At 40.5% G+C, this 20,486-nt stretch overlaps 1 protein-coding gene across 3 annotated transcripts in view; it reads right to left on the reverse strand.

Moving 5' to 3' along the window:
• Positions 1 to 14,013: 14,013 nt before the first annotated feature.
• Positions 14,014 to 20,486, reverse strand: part of LOC109864905 (sodium bicarbonate transporter-like protein 11) — a 40,602-nt gene continuing 34,129 nt past the window's right edge. For 2 of the 3 annotated variants that reach the window (XM_020452967.2, XM_020452968.1), the window contains exons 19-20: positions 18,081 to 18,250; positions 14,014 to 17,714 (exon numbers count right to left, since the gene is read on the reverse strand). In XM_020452967.2, coding sequence (XP_020308556.1) covers positions 17,648 to 17,714; positions 18,081 to 18,250 — 237 coding nt within the window. In that variant the 3' untranslated portion in view covers positions 14,014 to 17,647. The remainder of the gene's footprint in view (positions 17,715 to 18,080; positions 18,251 to 20,486) is intronic. The other variant, XR_002251511.2, reaches the window with a different exon arrangement.

Genomic DNA, 20,486 nt, shown 5'->3' on the forward strand with positions numbered 1-20,486 from the left:
TGATTGGGTGGAAAACATGTCAGTTCAAGCTGCAAGAGCTCTGATAGGCTGGAGGACGTTCTCCAGAAGTTGTCAACAATTACTGTGTAAGTCTATGGAACATGGTGAGAACTATGAGCCTTCTAGGTTTTGTATTGAAGTCAATGTATCCAGAGGAGGACGGAAGCTAGCTGTCCTCCGGCTACACCATGGTGCTACCCTACAGAGTGCTGTTGAGGCTACTGTAGACCTTCTTTGCGAAATTGTGTTTTAATCTGTTATTTGATGAGGTGATTATATTTAGTATAGTTTTATCTAAAATTTATACCTTTTTTAAATGTTTCACAATTTTTTCTAATCAGGTCACATGGTTTAAAAAACTCCTGGAAAACTCCTGGCCTTGGGGAGGATGAAAACCCTGTCAAACTGCAGCAACCATGTACTGTTCATATTAATGATATTTTTAAAGAAGGACTAGGGAGGGTTTCCTATACACAGAGAAGGCAACATGATTGGACAATTAAACTGACAGGGCTTAGCTTGCTATATGCGGTTTTGCATCTTGTAGTCCTGCACTATGCAACTGTAGGTCTAATTAAACTGGAGTCCGAGGGGGTACTGCTCGGGGGTACTGATCAAAATATTTTGGGAGGATTTTTACAAATGGGGGTTATGTGCTAGCTGCAACAGAATAACATTGTGAATAGCATTTTTATGTCTCTGTGTTCAGTATGAAGGAAGTTATAGGTAGTTTCACGAGCCAATACTAACTAGCATTAGCACAATGACTGGAAGTCTACAGGAACAGTTAGCAGGTTAGCTGTTCCTCTTCTTTCAACTCTGGGGAAGTAGAGAAAGGGCTTCATTGCTAAAATCTCAAACTATTCCTTTAATATGGAGGAAACTACATTGGAGCAAATTACATAATTGTGAACAATTATTTATTTGCTTTTATTTTTGCATGTGCTAAACAATTACAGTTTCAAGATACAATACATAAACATACTGTATGTACGGTTCAGTAGGGGGGAAAACAAGTACAACATTTAAAAACAAACAAAAAACAACACCATACAAGTTAAAAAGGACAAAACTGAACAGATTAAAGACAAATATGTTTAAGTATTTCCAAATTCAGTCGGTCCATTCAAATCTCCTTCTCAAAGGCTACCAACCCAGAGTGGCATAGAAAACAAATGACAGAGCCAGGCAGTGCTATCTCCCATCCACCAAACCAAACATCCTATCTCCCATCCACCAAACCAAACATTGTTGTTAAATTAGCTATTGCAAGTGGGAGATAGCATGTGACCAAATTATCAGAGTTGGGGGCTTGGCCCCACGTGTTCTGACAGTGGCTCTTTCCAGCTGTGCAATGTACAAGTACATAAACAACCAACATCTGCAAAGGGTAATACTGGGTTCAAAGTAACTCCTTAGAATAGTTTTTGTGCCTGCTGTTATTGCAGCCTTAACAATCCGCCTCTCTTGATAAGACAAAATACACAATCCATGTCTCAATTGTCTCAAGGCTTAAAAATCCTTCTTTAACCTGTCTCCCCTGCTTCTACACTAACTCGAGTGGATTTAACAAGTGAACTGAAGACTGACAATGTCAAAATCCAATTCTCCAGGTTTGGATGATATCCCTCTTGAATTATTGTTGGCTGTGTCGAATTTAGTCATATCTGTAATACTAGACTTAATAAACCACTTGCTGGAGATTGGGACATTCCATAGCAACCACAAAACAGTTCTTATTTCCTTGCTATTGAAAGGTGGCAAGAGCCCTCTTGAATGTTCAAGCTACAGGGCCTTATCAATTTTGAACTGCGCATTTTAAACTTAGCCAAGGTCTTGTCAAAACGACTAGGAACTTGCATATCATCATTGGTTAATCCTGACCAATCAGGATTCATAAAGGGTCGGTGGTCCTCGGACAACATACTATTCCATATTATAGACTCCGCCGCTTCTCAACCACAGACTTGCACTGTCCTCTCATTAGATGCGCAGAAAATGTTTGACCGTGTGGAATTGGAGTATTTATGGGCTGTTTTGGAACATTTTGGCTTCGGATCATCATTTACTAGTATGGTCCGCACCCTATGTACCGGCTCAACTGCAATGTCCGAACTGGTCATTTCGCTGCCACAGAGTTTGCCCTACAAAGACCCACAAGACAGGGTTGTCCTCTGAATCATGGCCGGTTTGCCCTTTCATTAAAGTGCTAGTCCATTAGGCAAAATATTAATATCTTGCCTATTAAGATCAAAGAAACAGTATACCATATCTCCCAGTATGCTGATGTCATGTCATCCGATGTCTCTAATTCTATACCATACGGACATGACATCTATAAAGATTTAGGCTCTTTATCTGGATATAAATGTAACTGGTCCAGGTCTATCTTAATGCCTCTAAATCCCACAATCGAACAAGTCAGATTACCTTCTTACCTATCGCTTTAAAACATAAGGGATTTACATACCTGGGCATGCAAATTCGATCCAATTTGCAACTCTTGATTAATGAGAATTTTAGTGCAACATAAATATAAAAGATATAAGTAGATGGTCACCACTTCATGTTACTCTTTATGCAAGAGTTTCGTTAGTAAAATGAATGTCCTCCCCAGTATGAATTTCTTGTTTTCAATGCTTCCTCATTATTCTTTAAGGACATAAATAGATATCTCGGTGAGAAATGTAATTTGGAATGGTAAACGTCCTAAAATTAGTATGGAGGGATTTCTCTACCCAACTTTAAACTCTGCTATTGGGCATTTAAGCTGTCACTGAGTATTTGGCTTGAATCTTCATCTGATGTGCGTTGGCGGAAATAGAGGAGGCCAAGTCTCACCCAATTAGAATTCAGGACCTTCCTTCTTCTGAGATAAAGCTAAAAAACTGCCTAATATAATATCTATTGTAAAAAATCCAAATAAATCCCTTTGTTAATAGCTAGCTATCCAAATAAAACAAACACTTATGTTTGGTTAACCTCTCTTCATAGCTCTAACAAGCAAAAATACTTTATAACTGGTACTTGGTGGTCTCTTTTTAAATAGCAGCTAGCCAACTAACGCTAACTATGGACAGACAGCATAGCTATGAAGTAGCTTAACTTAGCTAGATAACTTGATAGAAAATGTTTCTAACAAGGAAGAAAAGGAACTTACCCGAAATGCCCAGACAACTAGAATTGCCTGCCAGAGACTTTTTTCAGCTTGTTGTCCTAAAAAACGGATATGAGTTAACTCTGGTTCGTTCAGTCCATCCTATGGGGAGAGTTAATGGGGAAAGGATAGGGTGTTGGGATAAGAAAAGAAAATAAGGTCTGAGGTTAACACAGGCTTAGATCTTATACATTTGGTTCTGTGAGATAATATCATTCAGCTAACATGACCTTTATGAATTGTGAAGCCCTTTAAGTGCTTTTTGTTCATTAAAGATGTCCATTAATTCTATTCCACATACCGTGAAACTGAATCTCAAATAGACGCCTGTCCCTTTTAATAGGGACACACATTTCAGCAAATAACCTCCTGTTTCAAATTAACACAGGGTGTAAATGAGTTGTTTAGGAGTGTACTTCAGTGAGTACTGTAAAGATTACACAAAAGAAGAACAACATTATTGCCATGCATGAAACAGCAGGGTGATTTGACATGTTTGTAATGAACACGAGGGGCAACAGAGAGCTGGTTTCAAGCGCAGGGCGCACCAGGTGTTTATTGCATAGGACCACAGGGGCAGACAGAAGGCCATACACAGGGGGTCCAAAAGGGCAACAGTACAGGCAGGGAAAAGGCTAGTTAAGTAGTCCGGGAGATCAGGCAATAGGTAGACAACAGGAAATCCGAAAGGCTAAAGTACAGGCAGGGAATAGGCGTCGTTAGTGAGGCAGGCAAAAACTATCATACACGGGAGGATTCATTTACGGGGAAACCAGCACTCTGAAGACATGTGTCACAAAACAAACAATATCTCACAGTAATGGGGTGCAAAGAAGTGAACTAAATAGTGTGTGATAATGACATACAGGTGTGTGAACAGGTGATTAGAATTCAGGTGATTGGGATCTGGAGAGTGAGCTGTGTTCAGGGGATCTAGGTGTTTGAGAGAGTGGGCTGGAAAGTGAGCTGCGTTCAGGGGATCTACGTGTTTGAGGGTGTGAATTGGAAGCAGACATTGCAATGCTCGGCTTAACTAGTGGTCTTACTTCAGTATTCAATGTTTGTCCAGGGAGGGATAAACATCTATGGTGAAGTGAAAGTGGGTAAGGGTTAAGGTTGACGGTTAAGCATAAACAACTCGACGATTAAATTGCTCGGGTGGATGGTTTTAAAGGCAACTCCCAATGTCCTGGGAACCTGGACAAACGTTGAATACTAAAGTCTATCTGGTGTGATTGTGTTGCAACTACAGGGGATACAAGGTGCAAGGAGATGCAATAACTAAGAGAATGGTGCTGAAACACAAAATAAGGGGTATACGTATGATAGGCAGCCTATAGTCTCTGTGATGGATTTGTTACTATAATGTTTATACGTGTCGTACTGGTCACAATAAACAGTGTGGGAGTTTTTTCAACATTTTATTTAGCAAAAGCTGTTTCCAGAAAGGAAATAGACGCTTGGCTCAAATAGAAGCCTGTCTCTAATAAGCGCCGTTGTGTTCAGTGATTGAAGCAAATAAACCCCTGGGCTATTAACTGATTTTCCCTTTCAGTCAGTCACTCGATACAACATACTATGGAGGAGTCAACGACCAATCATATTCACCTGAAGAAAACAGAAATCACGCCCAATGGGCCAATGGATGCTGAGCCCGCCCTCGGAAGCCCCGCCTTCCTAGCTATTATACCAGGGCTAGCATCCATTTCCTCAATTCTTTGCACTTCAGCTCCCCTGAAGAAAGAACGAATCACACAATTTTCAAACTATTCATGCAGACGAAGACTATGAGATTTGACTCCGGCATAGGTGTCTTTTATTGGGAAGAGAGTACTCGTCTAGTTGTTGACAGTTTTGGGTCTTGGTTTCGGTTTTTGTGTTTGCTAAAAATCCATTACTTTCTGCTCTGCTTGTGGAGCCAGTGCTTCTTTGCTTGAGTAAGATGGCCAGTGGTTAAGTTCAAAAAGGCTAACCAGCCAAGTTTGAAACTCCGACCATGCCCTAGTGCTGTCCTGTTTACCTGGGATGGCTTTGGCTCAGACCAATTGATGTGACCAATGTCGCCCACTGGGCTCAACTTCCATTGGATGTTGGGCTGACTTTGTGAGAAAGATTGGGGCTGCTGGCGAAGGGTATTCCGGTGAAGCAATCTCTGGAATTGGGATGTCTAAGGCCGGGAAAGAGCAGCAGCGGTGGTCGGAGTTGATAGGGGTGTCATCCCAGCCGAGTGAGGCTTACTCCGGTTTCTCTGGCAGTGTTCAGAGTCCAGATTCCAGGAATGATATACTATCCTTGGTTGGCTCTGGAGGGTTTTCAGAGTGTAAAATGGATGACATCATTCTGGAACAGTCTAAAGCCCGGGCTTTGGATTCGGCATGAGAGGGTGAACTATTAGGGCAGCAGATCACCTGGGGGTGGATTGGCCGCCTTCTCCCCCACAGTTCCTCCAGGTTTTGGGGAAGGTATTTACCTCCTGTCCCTGCAGCGGTGAAGTGTCACCTATCCCTGTTTAAAGATTTTGCCGACGAGCTAAAGTACACCTGGAATTTCATTCAGCCAGGCTGGTGCTACCAGGTTATGGCGAATTCATGAATGTACATTGTATGGAAGAAGGGGCTCGTTGCACACCACCTATGGATGGAAGAGTGTGCAAAGCTGTCATCAAGGCAAAGGGTAGCTACTTTAAAGAATCTCAAATATAAAATATATTTAGATTTGTTTAACACTTTTCTGGTTTCTACATAATTCCATATGTGTTATTTCATAGTTTTGATGTCTTCACTATTATTCTACAATGTAAAAAAAAAGAAAAACCCTTGAATGAGTAGGTGTATTCAAACTTTTGACTGGTACTGTATATATGGAATTTTAAAAATGCTCACCCGTTTACCCACAAAACCCATAATTTCAAAGTGAAAACATATTTTTTGCAAATTTACTGAAAATGAAACACAGAAATATCTCATTTACATAAGTATTCATAACCCTGAGTCAATACATATTATAATCACTTTTGGTAGCGGTTAAAGCTTTCTGGGTAAGTCTCGAAGAGCTTCACTCACCTGGATTATAAACTTTTTGCCCATTGTTCTTTTTAAAATTCTTCAAGCTCTGAAAATTTGGCTGTTGATCAGTGCTAGAAAACCATTATCAAGTCTTGCCATAGATTTTTGGCCACTCAGGAACATTCACTATCTTCTTGGTAAGCAACTCCAGTGTAGATTTTGTCTTGTGTTTTAGGTTATTCTCCTGCTGAAAGGAGAATTAATCTCCCAGTGTCAGGTGCAAAGCAGACTGAACCAGATTTTCCTCTAGGATTTTGCCTGTGCTTATGTCCATTTTTTTCTATTTTTATCCTGAAAAACTCTCCAGTCCTTAATGATTATAAGCATACCCATAATATGATGCAGCAAAGATTATGCTTGAAAATATGGAGATGGGTAGTGTGTAAATGTGTTGTATTGGATTTGCCCCAAAAAGTGAATTGCTATGCCAAATGTTTCGTGGAATTTCTTTAGTGCATTGTTTTATACAGGATGCATGTTTTGGGATATTTTTTATTCTGTACAAGCTTCCATCATTTCACCCATTCAATGACATTAAAAAGGGTTGAATGCTTATTGACTCAAGACATTCACCTTTTCATTTTTTATGAATTTGTACAAATAAAAAAAACATAATTCTACTTTGAAATAATAGGAAAATGTTTGTAGGTCATTCAAACCATTTTAAATTCAGAATGTAACACAACAAAATGTGGAAAAAGTAAAGTGGTGTGAACACTTTCTGAAGGCACTTGGCGTGACCTTACTTTCATTAATCTGATGACTATTACTTTTTTAATCATCTGACTATGTTTAATTGTTACCCAATTAAATTAGTCATGTAACAATGACCTCATTAGGATTTGGGGCACCACGGAAGAGGTTGTTTAAAGCGTCACCTGAATTAAGCTCTAGAAGGTATATATCTATTAAATCGATAAACAGTAATCTTATTAATCATTACCTCTTATCATATCATCATTCTGAACAGTCTTAATCTCAAGAATAAAGCAAAGCAGTTCGACACATACAACAACACAGGGTTACACATGGAATAAATAAAACATAGTCAATAATACAGTTGAAGAATATCTATATACAGTGTGTGCAAAAGAGGTAAGAAAGGGGAGTTAAGGCAATAATTAGGCCATGGTGGTGAAGAAATTACAATATACCAATTAGACACTAGAGTGATTGATGTGCAGAATATGAACGTGCAATTAGAGATACAGGGGTGCAAAGGAGCAAAATAAATAAATAAATACAGTATGGGGATGGGGTAGTTGGATGGGCTATTTACAGATGGGCTATGTACAGGTGCAGTGATCTGTGAGCTGCTCAGACAGATGGTGCTTAAAGCTGGTGAGGGAGATAAGAGTCTCCAGCTTCAGTGATTTTTGCAATTCATTCCAGTCATTGGCAGCAGAGAACTGGAAGGAAAGGCGGCCAAATTAGGAATTGGCTTTTGGGGTGACTAGAGAGATATACCTGCTGAAGCGCGTGCTACGGATGGGTGCTGCTAAGGTGACCAGTGAGCTGAGATAAGGCGGGGCCTTACCTATCAGAGACTTGTAGATGACCTGAAGCCAGTGAGAGCATGCAGGTCACAGTGGTGGGTAGTATATGGGGCTTTGGTGACAAAACGGATGGCACTGTGATAGACTGCATCCAATTTGCTGAGTAGAGTGTTGGCGCATATTTTGTAAATGATGTCGCTGAAGTCGAGGATTGGAAGGATGGTCAGTTTTACGAGGGTATGTTTGGCAGCATGAGTGAAGGATGCTTTGTTGCGAAATAGGAAGCCCGATTCTACATTTAATTTTGGATTGGAGATGCTTGGATTGGTGTCTAACCAGACACCTAGGTATTTGTAGTTGTCCACATATTCTACATCAGAGTAGTGATGCTGTGCGGGCAGGCATGTGTGGGCAGCGATCGGTTGAAGAGCATGCATTTGGTTTTACTTGCATTTAAGAGGAGTTGGAGGCCACGGAAGGAGAGTTGTATGGCATTGAAGCTCGTCTAGAGGTTAGTTAACACAGTCTTCAAAGAATTGCCAGAAGTATACAGAATGGTGTCATCTGCTTAGAGGTGGATCAGAGAATCACCAACAGCAAGAGCGACATCATTGATGTATACAGAGAAGAGAGTCGGCCTGAGAATTGAACCCTGTGGCACACCCATAGAGACTGCCAGAGGTCCGGACAACAGGCCCCCTCTGAGAGAAGTAGTTGGTGAACCAGGCGAGGTAGTCATTTGAGAAACCAAGGCTGTTACGTCTGCTGATAAGAATGTGGTGATTGACAGAGTCAAAAGCCTTGGCCAGGTTGATGAATACGGCTGCACAGTAATGTCTCTTATCGATGGCAGTTATGATATAGTTTTGGACCTTGAGTGTGGCTGAGGTGCAACCATGACCAGCTCTGAAACCAGATTGCATAGCGGAGAAGCTATGGTGGGATTCGAAATGGTCGGTAATCTGTTTGTTAACTTCGCTTTCGAAGACCTTAGAAAGGCAGGGTAGGATAGATATAGGTCTGTAGCAGTTTTGGTCTACAGTGTCTCCCCCATTGAAGAGGGGGATGACCATGGCAGCTTTCCAATCTTTTGGGAATCTCAGATTATACGAAAGAGAGGTTGAACAGGCTAGTAATAGGGGTTGCAACAATTTTGGCAGATCATTTTAGAAAGAGAGGGTCCAGATTGTCTAGCCCGGCTGATTTGTAGGGGTCCAGATTTTGCAGCTCTTTCAGAACATCAGCTATCTGGATTTTGGTGAAGCAGAAATGGTGAGGGCTTGGGCGGGATGCTGTGGAGGGTGCCGGGCAGTTGACCGGGGAAGAGGTAGCCAGGTGTAAAGCATGGCCAGCCGTAGAGAAATGCTTATTGAAATTCTCAATAATAGTGGATTTATCGGTAGTGACAGTGTTTCCTAGCCTCAGTGCAATGGACAGCTGGGAGGAGGTGCTCTTATTCTCCATGGACTTTACGGTATCCCAGAACTTTTTTGAGTTTGTACTACAGGATGCAAATTTCTGTTTGAAAAAGCTAGCCTTAGCTTTCCTAACTGCCTGTGTATATTGGTTCCTAACTTCCCTGTAAAGTTTTATAACGGGGGCTATTCGATGCTAATGCAGGATGTTTTTGTGCTAATCAAGGGCAGACAGGTCTGGAGTGAACCAAGAACTATATCTATTCCTGGTTCAACATTTTTTGAATGGAGCATGCTTATTTAAGATGGTGAGGAAGGCACTTAACCAGGCATCCTCTAGTGACGGGATGAGGTCAATGTCATTCCAGGATTCCCCGGCCAGGTATATTAGAAAGGACTGTTTGTTGAAGTGTTTTAGGGAGTGTTTGACAGTGATGAGGGTTGGTCGTTTGACCGCAGACCCATTACGGAAGCAGGCAATGAGGCAGTGATCGCTGAGATCTTGGTTGAAAACAGCAGAGGTGTATTTGGAGCGCGAGTAAGTTAGGATGATATCTATGAGTGTGCCCGTGTTTACAGATTTGGGGTTGAACCTGGTAGGTTAATTGATAATTTGTGTGAGATTGAGGGCATCAAGCTTAGATTGTAGGATGGTGCAGACCTGGATAGTAAGACAGAACTCTGCAGGCTATCTCTGCAGTAGATTGCAACACCGCCCCCTTTGGCAGTTCTATCTTGTCGGAAAATGTTATAGTTAGGGATGGAAATTTCAGGATTGAAATTCAGGATCAAGATTGCTCTGAATGCTTTGTCCAAAATATGTAAAATATACATTTCTTGAAATGAAACTTTTAATGAGTATGAGACAGAGCCCCACAGTGGAGGTGTCATAATAGTCATAACACCTTGAGGTCAAACAGGGAAATGGTTCCTACAGGGGATTTTAGAAACACTTCAAAAAAGGGCCGTGTTTCGTTTAGGCTTACCCTGGCGTGACATTTTGATAACCATGTGCTGTAAATCTCTCTCGGTCAAGATGATTTTTATCAACATTTTCGGCTCTATTTACTTTCAAATTCGAAAATGCTAATTAGCATCAAAGTAGACTTCATGCAAAACTACAAATCCCTGCAAGTTCCTGTACTCAAACGTGGGGAGTGAAGAACATTAATTTCCCTGGTCCTTACTGTTGCAGTCATGACGCATGTGGAGCTATGCTGTCAAATTCTCCTTAATGTTTCTAGCTTGACCACCTGTTTTCAGCAACTGGTATTTTAACATTTGGTTGTTATATTAGCAGGTTATTGAGCAACAAATTAGGCAGGGCCGACTTAGATCTTTACGCATCGAGAGAAAACACGCATTGTAGTCTGTTCTTCTCAATGAGGGGTCTGGCCGCTCCGTTGGGAACCAGTTGCCTTGAACCCTGCTGAATGCATTTCCTCTGGTGGACCTGATTCAATCCACCTGGGAGAGGATCTGTCAGGAGGGTGTGTTGTTTATTCTGGTGGCGCCACTTTGGCCCAGACAACCCTGGTTCCTTGATATCATCCGCCTGTTGGGTGGAGACCAGTGGAGGGTTCAGTATCGTCAGAATCTATTGTCCCATGCACAGGGGAGAGTTTGGCACCCACAACCGCAGCAATGGGATCTGTGGGTTTGGCCACTGAAAGGTTGCATTTGACGGCTAGGGGTTTACCCTCAAACCTGATTATGACTATACAGTTGGCGCATGCGCCTTTTATGAGAGGATTGCATACATATAAGGGGAGAGTGTTTGAGGGTTGCTTCATGCACGAATGGATAGGACCAATGATATCCGTGTTTGTGAGCTTTTTTGTCTGTTTCGCTAATCCAGCTCGGAATAGGATGTTTTCTAAGCAACGTCTCTCATTGAATTGTGGAATCTCTCTCTCTGACGTATGACAGCGAAGCACAAGGGTTGCTTAGCGGTGTGTGTGTTCACACTAGAGGTGTGGAGGCTGCTTGGGCATTATCTAGGGCATAATAATTGGTGAAATCTCTGCTGCAGCGAGTTGGGGTTCGTGACATACCTTTGAGGTTTTATCGCTTGCATGTAACTGCTCCAAGTGTGGCTCATAGTGTTCGTATTGCTGGGCCCGGGATTGGGTGTTAGGCAGGACGCAGGTTGCACATTTATCCAGGTTACCACAGTTCCCAGTAGGTTTGAGCCTTCAAATTAAAGTTTATTCCCCACGTGCGCCGAATACAACAGAGTGAGAGTGAAATGAGTGAAATGCTTACTTATAGGCTCTAACCAACAGTGCAAAAAAGGTATTGGTAAGTAAAGAAATAAAAACAACAGTAAAAAGACAGTGAAAAATGACAGTAGTGAGGCCATAACTGTAGCGAGGCTACATACAGGCACCGGTTAGTCAGGCTGATTGAGGTAGTATGTACATGTAGATATGGTTAAAGGGACTATGCATATATGATAAACAGAGAGTAGCAGTAGCGTAAAAGAGGGGTTGGCGGGTGGTGGGTGGTGGGTGGCTGGTGGCTGGTGGCGGGACACAATGCAGATAGCCCTGTTAGCAAATGTGCAGGGGCACTGGTTGGTCGGGCCAATTGAGGTAGTATGTACATGAATGTATAGTTAAAGTGACTATGCATATATGATAAACAGAGAGTAGCAGCAGCGTAAAAGAGGGGTTGGGGGGAGGGGGCACACAATGCAAATAGTCCGGGTAACTATTTGATTACCTGTTCAGGAGTCTTATGGCTTGGGGGTAAAAACTGTTGAGAACCCTTTTTGTCCTAGACTTGGCACTCCGGTACCATTTGCCATGCGGTAGTAGAGAAAACAGTCTATGACTGGGGTGGCTGGGGTCTTTGACAATTTTTAGGGCCTTCCTCTGACAACGCCTGACACCGGCGTGTCTGTGTGCATTGCCAAGTTGCAGCAGGTTCTGGTTCCTTATATGAGGCTGTGACAGTTCAGGTGTCTTGGTTAAGAATTAGGGAATAAAGTGGCTTCTGGAACCCTTTTTTGGAGCCGGTGGAACCTGTATGTGTTTGGGCTGCCATGGGTACCCTCTGAGCCGGCTTGGGGCGTGATTGTATGTCCCCATAGAATGTTATACATAGTGACCGACTGAAAGGAAGTATACGGTTATGAATATATCCACTGTTCCTTGAAAGAGGGAATGAGGTGTAACATATTTTTGCCCAGCTGCTGTCAGGGGATTTATGCTCGCTGAAATGGGTGCAAGCCTGTTGGGTGTGATTTCATGTTTGATTGGTCGTTGACTCCCCTATAGTATGTTATAACTCATTCCCTTCTTCAGGGAACAGTAGTTATATTATAACCGTATGTTTTGCGGTAATAATTCTAATGTATTGTTGCTTCAGGATTATTTTCCTGCTGTAGCAAACTGTCTCAAAATAAGATCCTATATCTGTATCCTAAAGATTTGGTTCTGTTTTGTCTTGAAGTGGAGCAGAATTTATCACATCAAAGGATCTGAATTAAAAGTTCTGATAAACTGTCAGTTATTAGCATACTGTTGATAATACAAAAGTATAGTACTATTCAAATGATTCTTCAATCTACCCGCCGTGGCTGGTGGTTTTTGCAGATTGTGTTCTTGTCTTAAATCTGCCCATCCATGTTCAATGTATCGTGGTTTTTAAACAGGATAATTTAATCAATTTGACTTTTTCTACAATGTTGTGCTTATGAGTTTCTGTCTCGAAATAGCCAGCATCGACGTAGGCATACGAGAACGGCCTGTGTATGGTAATTGTGAAGGAGTTGTGCGGTAGTATTGCTCAGTTTCTTTAACACTGATTGCTGCCTGCCAGCATGGAAGTTCTGGAATCACATTTCTCTTCCTCAAAGATGGGATGTCATCCAGAATCAATTTGAGGTTCGTAATTCACACAAACGTTTGAGCTGTATATGTTCACTCACCTAGATTTATTGTCAATTTATCTTAAGTTAAATCAAAGTTCAGCTATTGATAGGAGTTCAAGTGTTTTACAATTCCATTACTGTAGAACTCCAGAGTGGCGCAGTGGTCTAAGGCACCACATCTCAGTATAAGAGGTATCACTACAGTCCTTGGTTCAAATCCAGGCTGAATCACATCTGGCTGTGATGGGGAGTGATATAGGGTGGTGAACAATTGAGCTGTATATGTTCACTCACCTAGATTTATTGTCTATTTATCTTAAGTGAAATCAAAGTTTAGCCATTAGCCGTTATTGTAAATAAGAATTTGTTCTTAACTGACTTGCCTAGTTAAATAAAAGGACTGGGATTCAATCCAACCTCCGCGCTATGTCAACACTGCACATTTTATAGGCAATGTTGGTAAACACTGCATATGTCTGCTCAATCCACATTTTTATTGTGCTTTTTCCACCTCATAATGTGGAAATATAATTAAAAAATACAGGGAAATTACGTTTTTGACTGCGCTTCCCTTAAAAAAAGTCCACTCTACTCTGAAATGTTGAAGGCAACACAATTTATCTGACACAGCAGTGATCTTTAGGGAACAGTTTGTTCATAACACCTTTTGAAATGTATACATTGGCTTTAAAAGCAGTGACACTAGAAACCACTGCAAAGAACAGCTGACAAGTAACAAGTCTGACAATAAGACTACACAGAACTCTCCTCTGAAAATCCAGGTTTAGGTTATTCTAGGTGGGCTTATAGTGCCATCTATTGGGACAATTGCACAGGGTGAACTCTCTCACATATCTGCAATGCTGTGAAACCATCAACCAAGAACTCGAAAGGGAGGACTGTTTTACACGTCTTCAGAATGAGGTAATACAGTACAGAAAGTTAGCAATATGAACATGTTAATCTGTCGCAGTATGATTATAATTAAATACAAACATTCAAATAATTTAAAAGTCTTTATTCGTTTGGTAACAGCTTAAACAGCAGGAAAGCAGTATGCTGTGCAACATATTTGTTTGTTTTACATTAATATCCTGTATGTTACTTTGTAATTGCTGAAGTTATGGCACAATTGCATTGCAATCTGGCCAATTCATTGTGAATTGATTTTGCATAAGTAACCAAAAATATTGAACTATAAACAACCATGACTATCTGCAGATCCCAGCCTAAAACCAAAACAATGTTGATCTTTCTAAATGTTTACCTTATTCATATACAACAATACAATGAGCTTAAACATGTTACATAAAGGTAGGATGTGGGTCAGGGGCAGAATTAGATAATGTCTTGTGTTGTACAGAATTTCTCATAATACAATAAGAAGAGATGTTAAAGAGTATGTTAAATATTTTAGCAACTATATAGATAAAGCAACTACATAGATTAAGCAACTACTGTACGTCAATCAATCACATTTATTTATAAAGCGCTTTTTACATCAGCCGATGTCACAAAGTGCTATACAGAAACCCAGCCTAAAACCCCAAACAGCAAGCAATGCAGATGTAGAAGCACGGCTTATACGTAACAAATAAAAAAGGTAAAAATTGTGGTCCATCCAGATTTCAATTTCAGTCAACTACCGGTTGCAACCCAGTCACAGTCTAGTACTCTTGGAGTCAAAGGGCCTTAACATGTACTGGGTCAAAGACGTGTAAATTTGGTGTCCGAAGGCCATTAATTTAACAGAAAAACATAAATATGTATGAATATAATATTAAATCACTCAACTCTTACCCTTCTTTTCACCCAGAAATATTTGTGTTGCAAACTATTAAATTAAGAGAGGTATTGAGCTCTAAACTGTCAAAATGTCCTTCTGTGTAACTGTCCAGGTAAAATTTGAATGACAAAAGTGTTTTTAAAATGTAAAAATTCATCCTAAAAATATAAATGAACACCCATGGCATAATTGTGTTAGTGTTAGCAAGAATATATAGAATAATGGGCGACATACTGTATCTAAAAAATATAATATATTTTGAGTTTCATCAAAGTCATTCAGTATAACAAAGGTAAAAAGCCATTTTTAAGCATATCACATGATGGTAATCATGTGACAGTGTGTGACATCACAAAGAATACCCATTGAAGACCCTCTATCAATGTGATGAGGTGAGTAAATCTCTCTGAAATATTTGATGATTTCACCTTTTCACCCTCTAGTAACCATTGTAACAAAAATGCATGTCCTTCAGTACAATACAGAAAATAATATTTTAATGTTATTATTTTATAAAAAGCTCTATTAAATATAAAAAGTAAGAATAATCTTTATAGGTCAATGTCATTCATTTATATAGATGGCCAAGGAACTGCCTGTTAAATATGTTTATTTATGAAATCCATCCTTAAGTATCACGCTTTTGTTCTTCAGCACAACAAAAGTTTCATGTTATACCACATTGTCACCGTTATGCTGAATGACAGTAGCTTTGTTATCCCATGTTTTCACTAGTTTACAACATTCAATCATGCAATTGATATTTACTTGATGTTTGAATACTGAATATTAACATTGTAAACTAATTTATGACATTTTAAGGTATTTCAAGGCACATTATGTTTATACTGTAGATGCCGTTGTCTAATAAGAAGATGGCTGCACGGCACAGACAACAGATTGATGCAGATCCAGTTGCTAGGGAGGAAAGACTAGCCAGAAGAAAAGCAAGGTATTGTTTTCATTGTTTCATGCTACTGTCAGCAACAGAATAGGATACAATAGCATATAAAGCTGGGTGGATAACGCTTAACATTAAGTTGCACTATTACACTGTAGTTAATGTTTTATTGCACTGCAGTTAAGGTATAACTGATGGAGTATATTAGTTAATATAATATTACAAACACACACACGATTATGGATAAAAAAATTGATTTTGGTTTATTGCTGCTTCACATTTGGGTCACTATATGAAAAATCGAGACTGTACAAATTTGAGTTGAAGTAGTTTGATGGCCATTTTATATAGCTATTTTGTGTAGGTATCTTGGAATTACATTTGTGTACCTGCATTAAAAATAAATTTACCAGTTACAGTGTAACAATGTATAATTATAACATTAACTATTATGTAATAATCGTGTAATAATGCAATTTAATGCAACGTAAAGTGTTGCCACAGGCTCAAATTATAGTAAAGTGATTATTATTAACATTAGCAATGAAATAGTAACAAAACATGTTTGAAAGAGAAAAGGAGAGGGAGTTGATTTAACTTTTAAACTTTGATTAAGTGTTATCATTGTATAGCCTACTTTTAATAGACTACTAATAACATTTCATGGATGTGAATCCTATTCTGTGCCAGTGTCATAACTATTACATTTTAGTTTTTTAGCTATCAGAGAAGAAAGAAGGATGTCTATCCTGATCATCTACCGATCCATACAATGACACAATCTCATGCTGAAAAAGAGGGAAAATGTGAGATTAAATTAGAGAAAGCACCGTGAAAGAATCGAACAAATTAATGTGGTGATGAACTTAACTCCAGTATCCACTGAAGGAAACTCTTTTGAGCAGCCCCCTGAACAACTTGTACAAGTACAACATGAACCTGCACCTCCAGAACTGGATCAACCATCTGAGTCCTTGAAAAATACTATTGTGGCTACTAATAATCATTCATAGCATTATTGTTGTTGCTAAAGGAATCACATTTAATACATTTTTTGGGGCCGTAGTGATGTGTCATTCAGGGTAACAAAATATTGTCGTACAGTATAACACCTCCAGAACTGGATCAACCATCTGAGTCCTTGAAAAATACTATTGTGGCTACTAATAATCATTCATAGCATTATTGTTGTTGCTAAAGGAATCACATTTAATCAATATTTTTGGGCCGTAGTGATGTGTCATTCAGGGTAACAAAATATTGTCGTACAGTATAACACCAGTATTTTATATTAAAATGCAATAACTTTGTTTTGTTGACTCAGATAGATAAAAACAAATCTCAAAGGATGAAGTGAAAGATATTTTCGGCGATTTTACAATTTTTTTCAGTGTAAGGCAGGAAGTTTTTGTAAAAGACCTTCAATAGATTTTGAGTTGTACCTGTGACACATAAAATATGTGGTATTCAAAATAAAATAATGGTCATTTTTTCTGGGTAGTTATATTTCTGCCAGTCTAAGCATGAATATAACCTTGGGATTATGAAAAATGGGCATACATTAATTTTTTTAACACTTACATTTTACTAGGGTACATTCATATGAATCACATTTTTTTTATTGGCTTTATTCTTGAATATAACTAATATAAGGGCATATATGACACTCCAATGAACATAAAAAGGATTTGAAGGGAATTGTAATTGCTGTTTTATTTTTTTGCTTCTTTGAAAACCTTATACGTCTTTGACCCAGTTTACAAAATAGATTTTGTATTTTAGGGGGCTCAAATCAATTCATAGAGCTGAAGATTTGCACTGTAGTGCGATTCTCCGCAAATGCGGGAACATTATCTTTAAATTTCTATTGAGCTTTAGCGCAGGTCTTCAACGCTACAAATTGAATCAAGGCCTTGGTATCAGTCCTTTCAGAGTTCTCCCTCCGTCTGTCTACATGTGCTGAGAATCCATGATGTCCAGATACTTCGCCTCAATTACCCTTGGCAGCAGGTTAGTCCTGGTGAAGAGATACAGAGACACACATTAAACCCAATTAATTCAAAACCAAACTCACTACTGTAGTAAGTGTCATTGAAATACAGTCTTGGTTGTTTTCAATGGTAAATACACCTGTTATAATCTTTGTTAATAGAAAGCCACAACAATCAATTATTGGTGATCTTGAATATTTAACCATGGAAATCAACCAGGCACGTTTTTCTAACCACTAGAGGCTACTGCTACCCTTTGTTCAAAGCCAAAAGCCCCTGGTTCAGCTTCCCAGTTTTTTTGTGGACTTCTCTGCCCCCTGCTGGTCAGGAGGACTATACCAATTCAATAGAGGTACAATAAAATGTGTTCTATTTAATTATGTGACTGTTACCTGATGGGAATGAGCAGGATCATCAAGAAGGGGAAGATCATCTTAATATAGGGCAGAGGGTACATGCCAAATGCACACAGGATGATCAACTGCAGTATCTGCAGGGCTGTGAAGAAGTGCACCTTCTTCTGGGGCACCCTCCGAATGTAGTGGGTGGGAGGGTAGGAAGTCTGAGGGGAGGGAGAGGAGATGGTTTAACATCATGGTTGACAAGGACATCTGAGGGGAGGGAGAGGAGATGGTTGAACATCATGGTTGACTAGGACGTGTGAGGGGAGAGAGAGGAGATGGTTTAACATTGTGAGTGACTAGGACGTCAGAGGGGAGAGAGATGGAGAAGAGGTGGTTTAACATCTTGGTTGACTAGGATTTTTGAGGAGAGGGAGAGGAGATTGTTTAACATCATGGTTGACTGGCACATCTGAGGGGAGGGAGAGGAGATGGGGGAAGATCTTCAAAGGTAAGTGATTTATTTTATCGCTTTTTCTGACTTTTGTGATACCTCTGCTGGTTTGGAAAATGTTTTTAATGCTTTTGTGTGTGGGGCACTATCCTCAGATCATCTCATGGTATGCTTTCACCATAAAGCCTTTTTGAAATCTGACACGGCGGTTGGATTAAGAAGAAGTTAAGCTTTTAAACGATGTAAGACACGTGTATGTTCATGAATGTTTAATATTACTATTTCTGTATTTCACTGGATGTTGTCGAGGTAGGACGTTAGCGCCCCACCTATCCCTTAACATCATGGGGGAGGGAGAGGAGATGGTTTAACATCATGGTTAACTGGGATGTGTGAGGGGAGGCAGAGGGAGAGGAGATGGTTTAACATCATGGTTGACTAGAACGTCTGAGGGGAGGCAGAGGAGATGGTTTAACATCATGGTTGACTTGAACGTCTGAGGGGAGGCAGAGGTGATGGTTTAACATCATGGTTGACTGGGATGTGTGAGGGGAGGCAGAGGAGATGGTTTAACATCATGGTTGACTGGGATGTGTGAGGGGAGGCAGAGGGAGAGGAGATGGTTTAACATCATGGTTGACTAGGACGTCTGAGAAGAGGCAGAGGGAGAGCAGATGGTTTAACATCATGGTTGACTAGAACGTCTGAGGGGAGGCAGAGGAGATGGTTTCACATCATGGTTGACTGGGACGTGTGAGGGGAAGGAGAGGAGATGGTTTAACGTTGTGGTTGACTAGGACGTCTGAGAGGAGGCAGAGGGAGAGGAGATGGTTTAGCATCATGGTGTGAGGGGAGGCAGAGGGAGAGGAGATGGTTTAACGTCATGGTTGACTAGGAGGTCTGAGGGGAGGGAGAGGAGATGGTTTAACATTATGGTTGACTGGGATGTGTGAGGGGAGGCAGAGAGAAAGGAGATGGTTTAACATCATGGTTGAGTAGGACGTCTGAGGGGAGGGAGAGGAGATGGTTTAACATCATGGTTAACCATTTTTGCTGCTCTGCTATTCACCATTACATCACTTATTGCTAAGATAGATACAATGGGGAGAACAAGTATTTGAAACACTGCCGAATTTGCAGGTTTTCCCACTTACAAAGCATGTAGAGGTCTGTAATTTTTTTTATCATATGTACACTGTGAGACTGTGAGAGACGGAATCTAAAACAAAAATCCAGAAAATCACATTGTATGATTTTTAAGTAATTAATTTGCATTTTATTGCATGACATAAGTATTTGATACATCAGAAAAGCAGAACTTAATATTTGGTGCAGAAACCTTTGTTTGCAATTACAGAGATCATACGTTTCTTGTAGTTCTTGACCAGGTTTGCACACACTGCAGCAGTGATTTTGGCCCACTCCTCCATACAGACCTTCTCCAGATCCTTCAGGTTTCGGGTCTGTCGCTGGGCAATAGGGACTTTCAGCTCCCTCCAAAGATTTTCTATTGGGTTCAGGTCTGGAGACTGACTAGGCCACTCCAGGACCTTGAGATGCTTCTTACGGAGCCACTCCTTAGTTGCCCTGGCTGTGTGTTTCGGGTCGTTGTCATGCTGGAAGACCCAGCCACGACCCATCTTCAATGCTCTTACTGAGGGAAGGAGGTTGTTGGGCAAGATCTCGCGATACATGGCCCCATCCATCCTCCCCTCAATACAGTGCAGTCATCCTGTCCCCTTTGCAGAAAAGCATCCCCAAAGAATGATGTTTCCACCTCCATGCTTCACGGTTGGGTTGGTGTTCTTGGGGTTGTACTCCTCCTTCTTCTTCCTCCAAACACGGCGAGTGGAGTTTAGACCAAAAAGCTCTATTTTTTATCTCATCAGACCACATGACCTTCTACCATTCCTCCTCTGGATCATCCAGATGGTCATTGGCAAACTTCAGACGGAACTGGACATGCGCTGGCTTGAGCAGCGGGACCTTGCGTGCGCTACAGG

This window comes from Oncorhynchus kisutch, linkage group LG19 (genome assembly GCF_002021735.2).
Source record: "Oncorhynchus kisutch isolate 150728-3 linkage group LG19, Okis_V2, whole genome shotgun sequence".
Classification (NCBI taxonomy): Eukaryota; Metazoa; Chordata; class Actinopteri; order Salmoniformes; family Salmonidae; genus Oncorhynchus; species Oncorhynchus kisutch.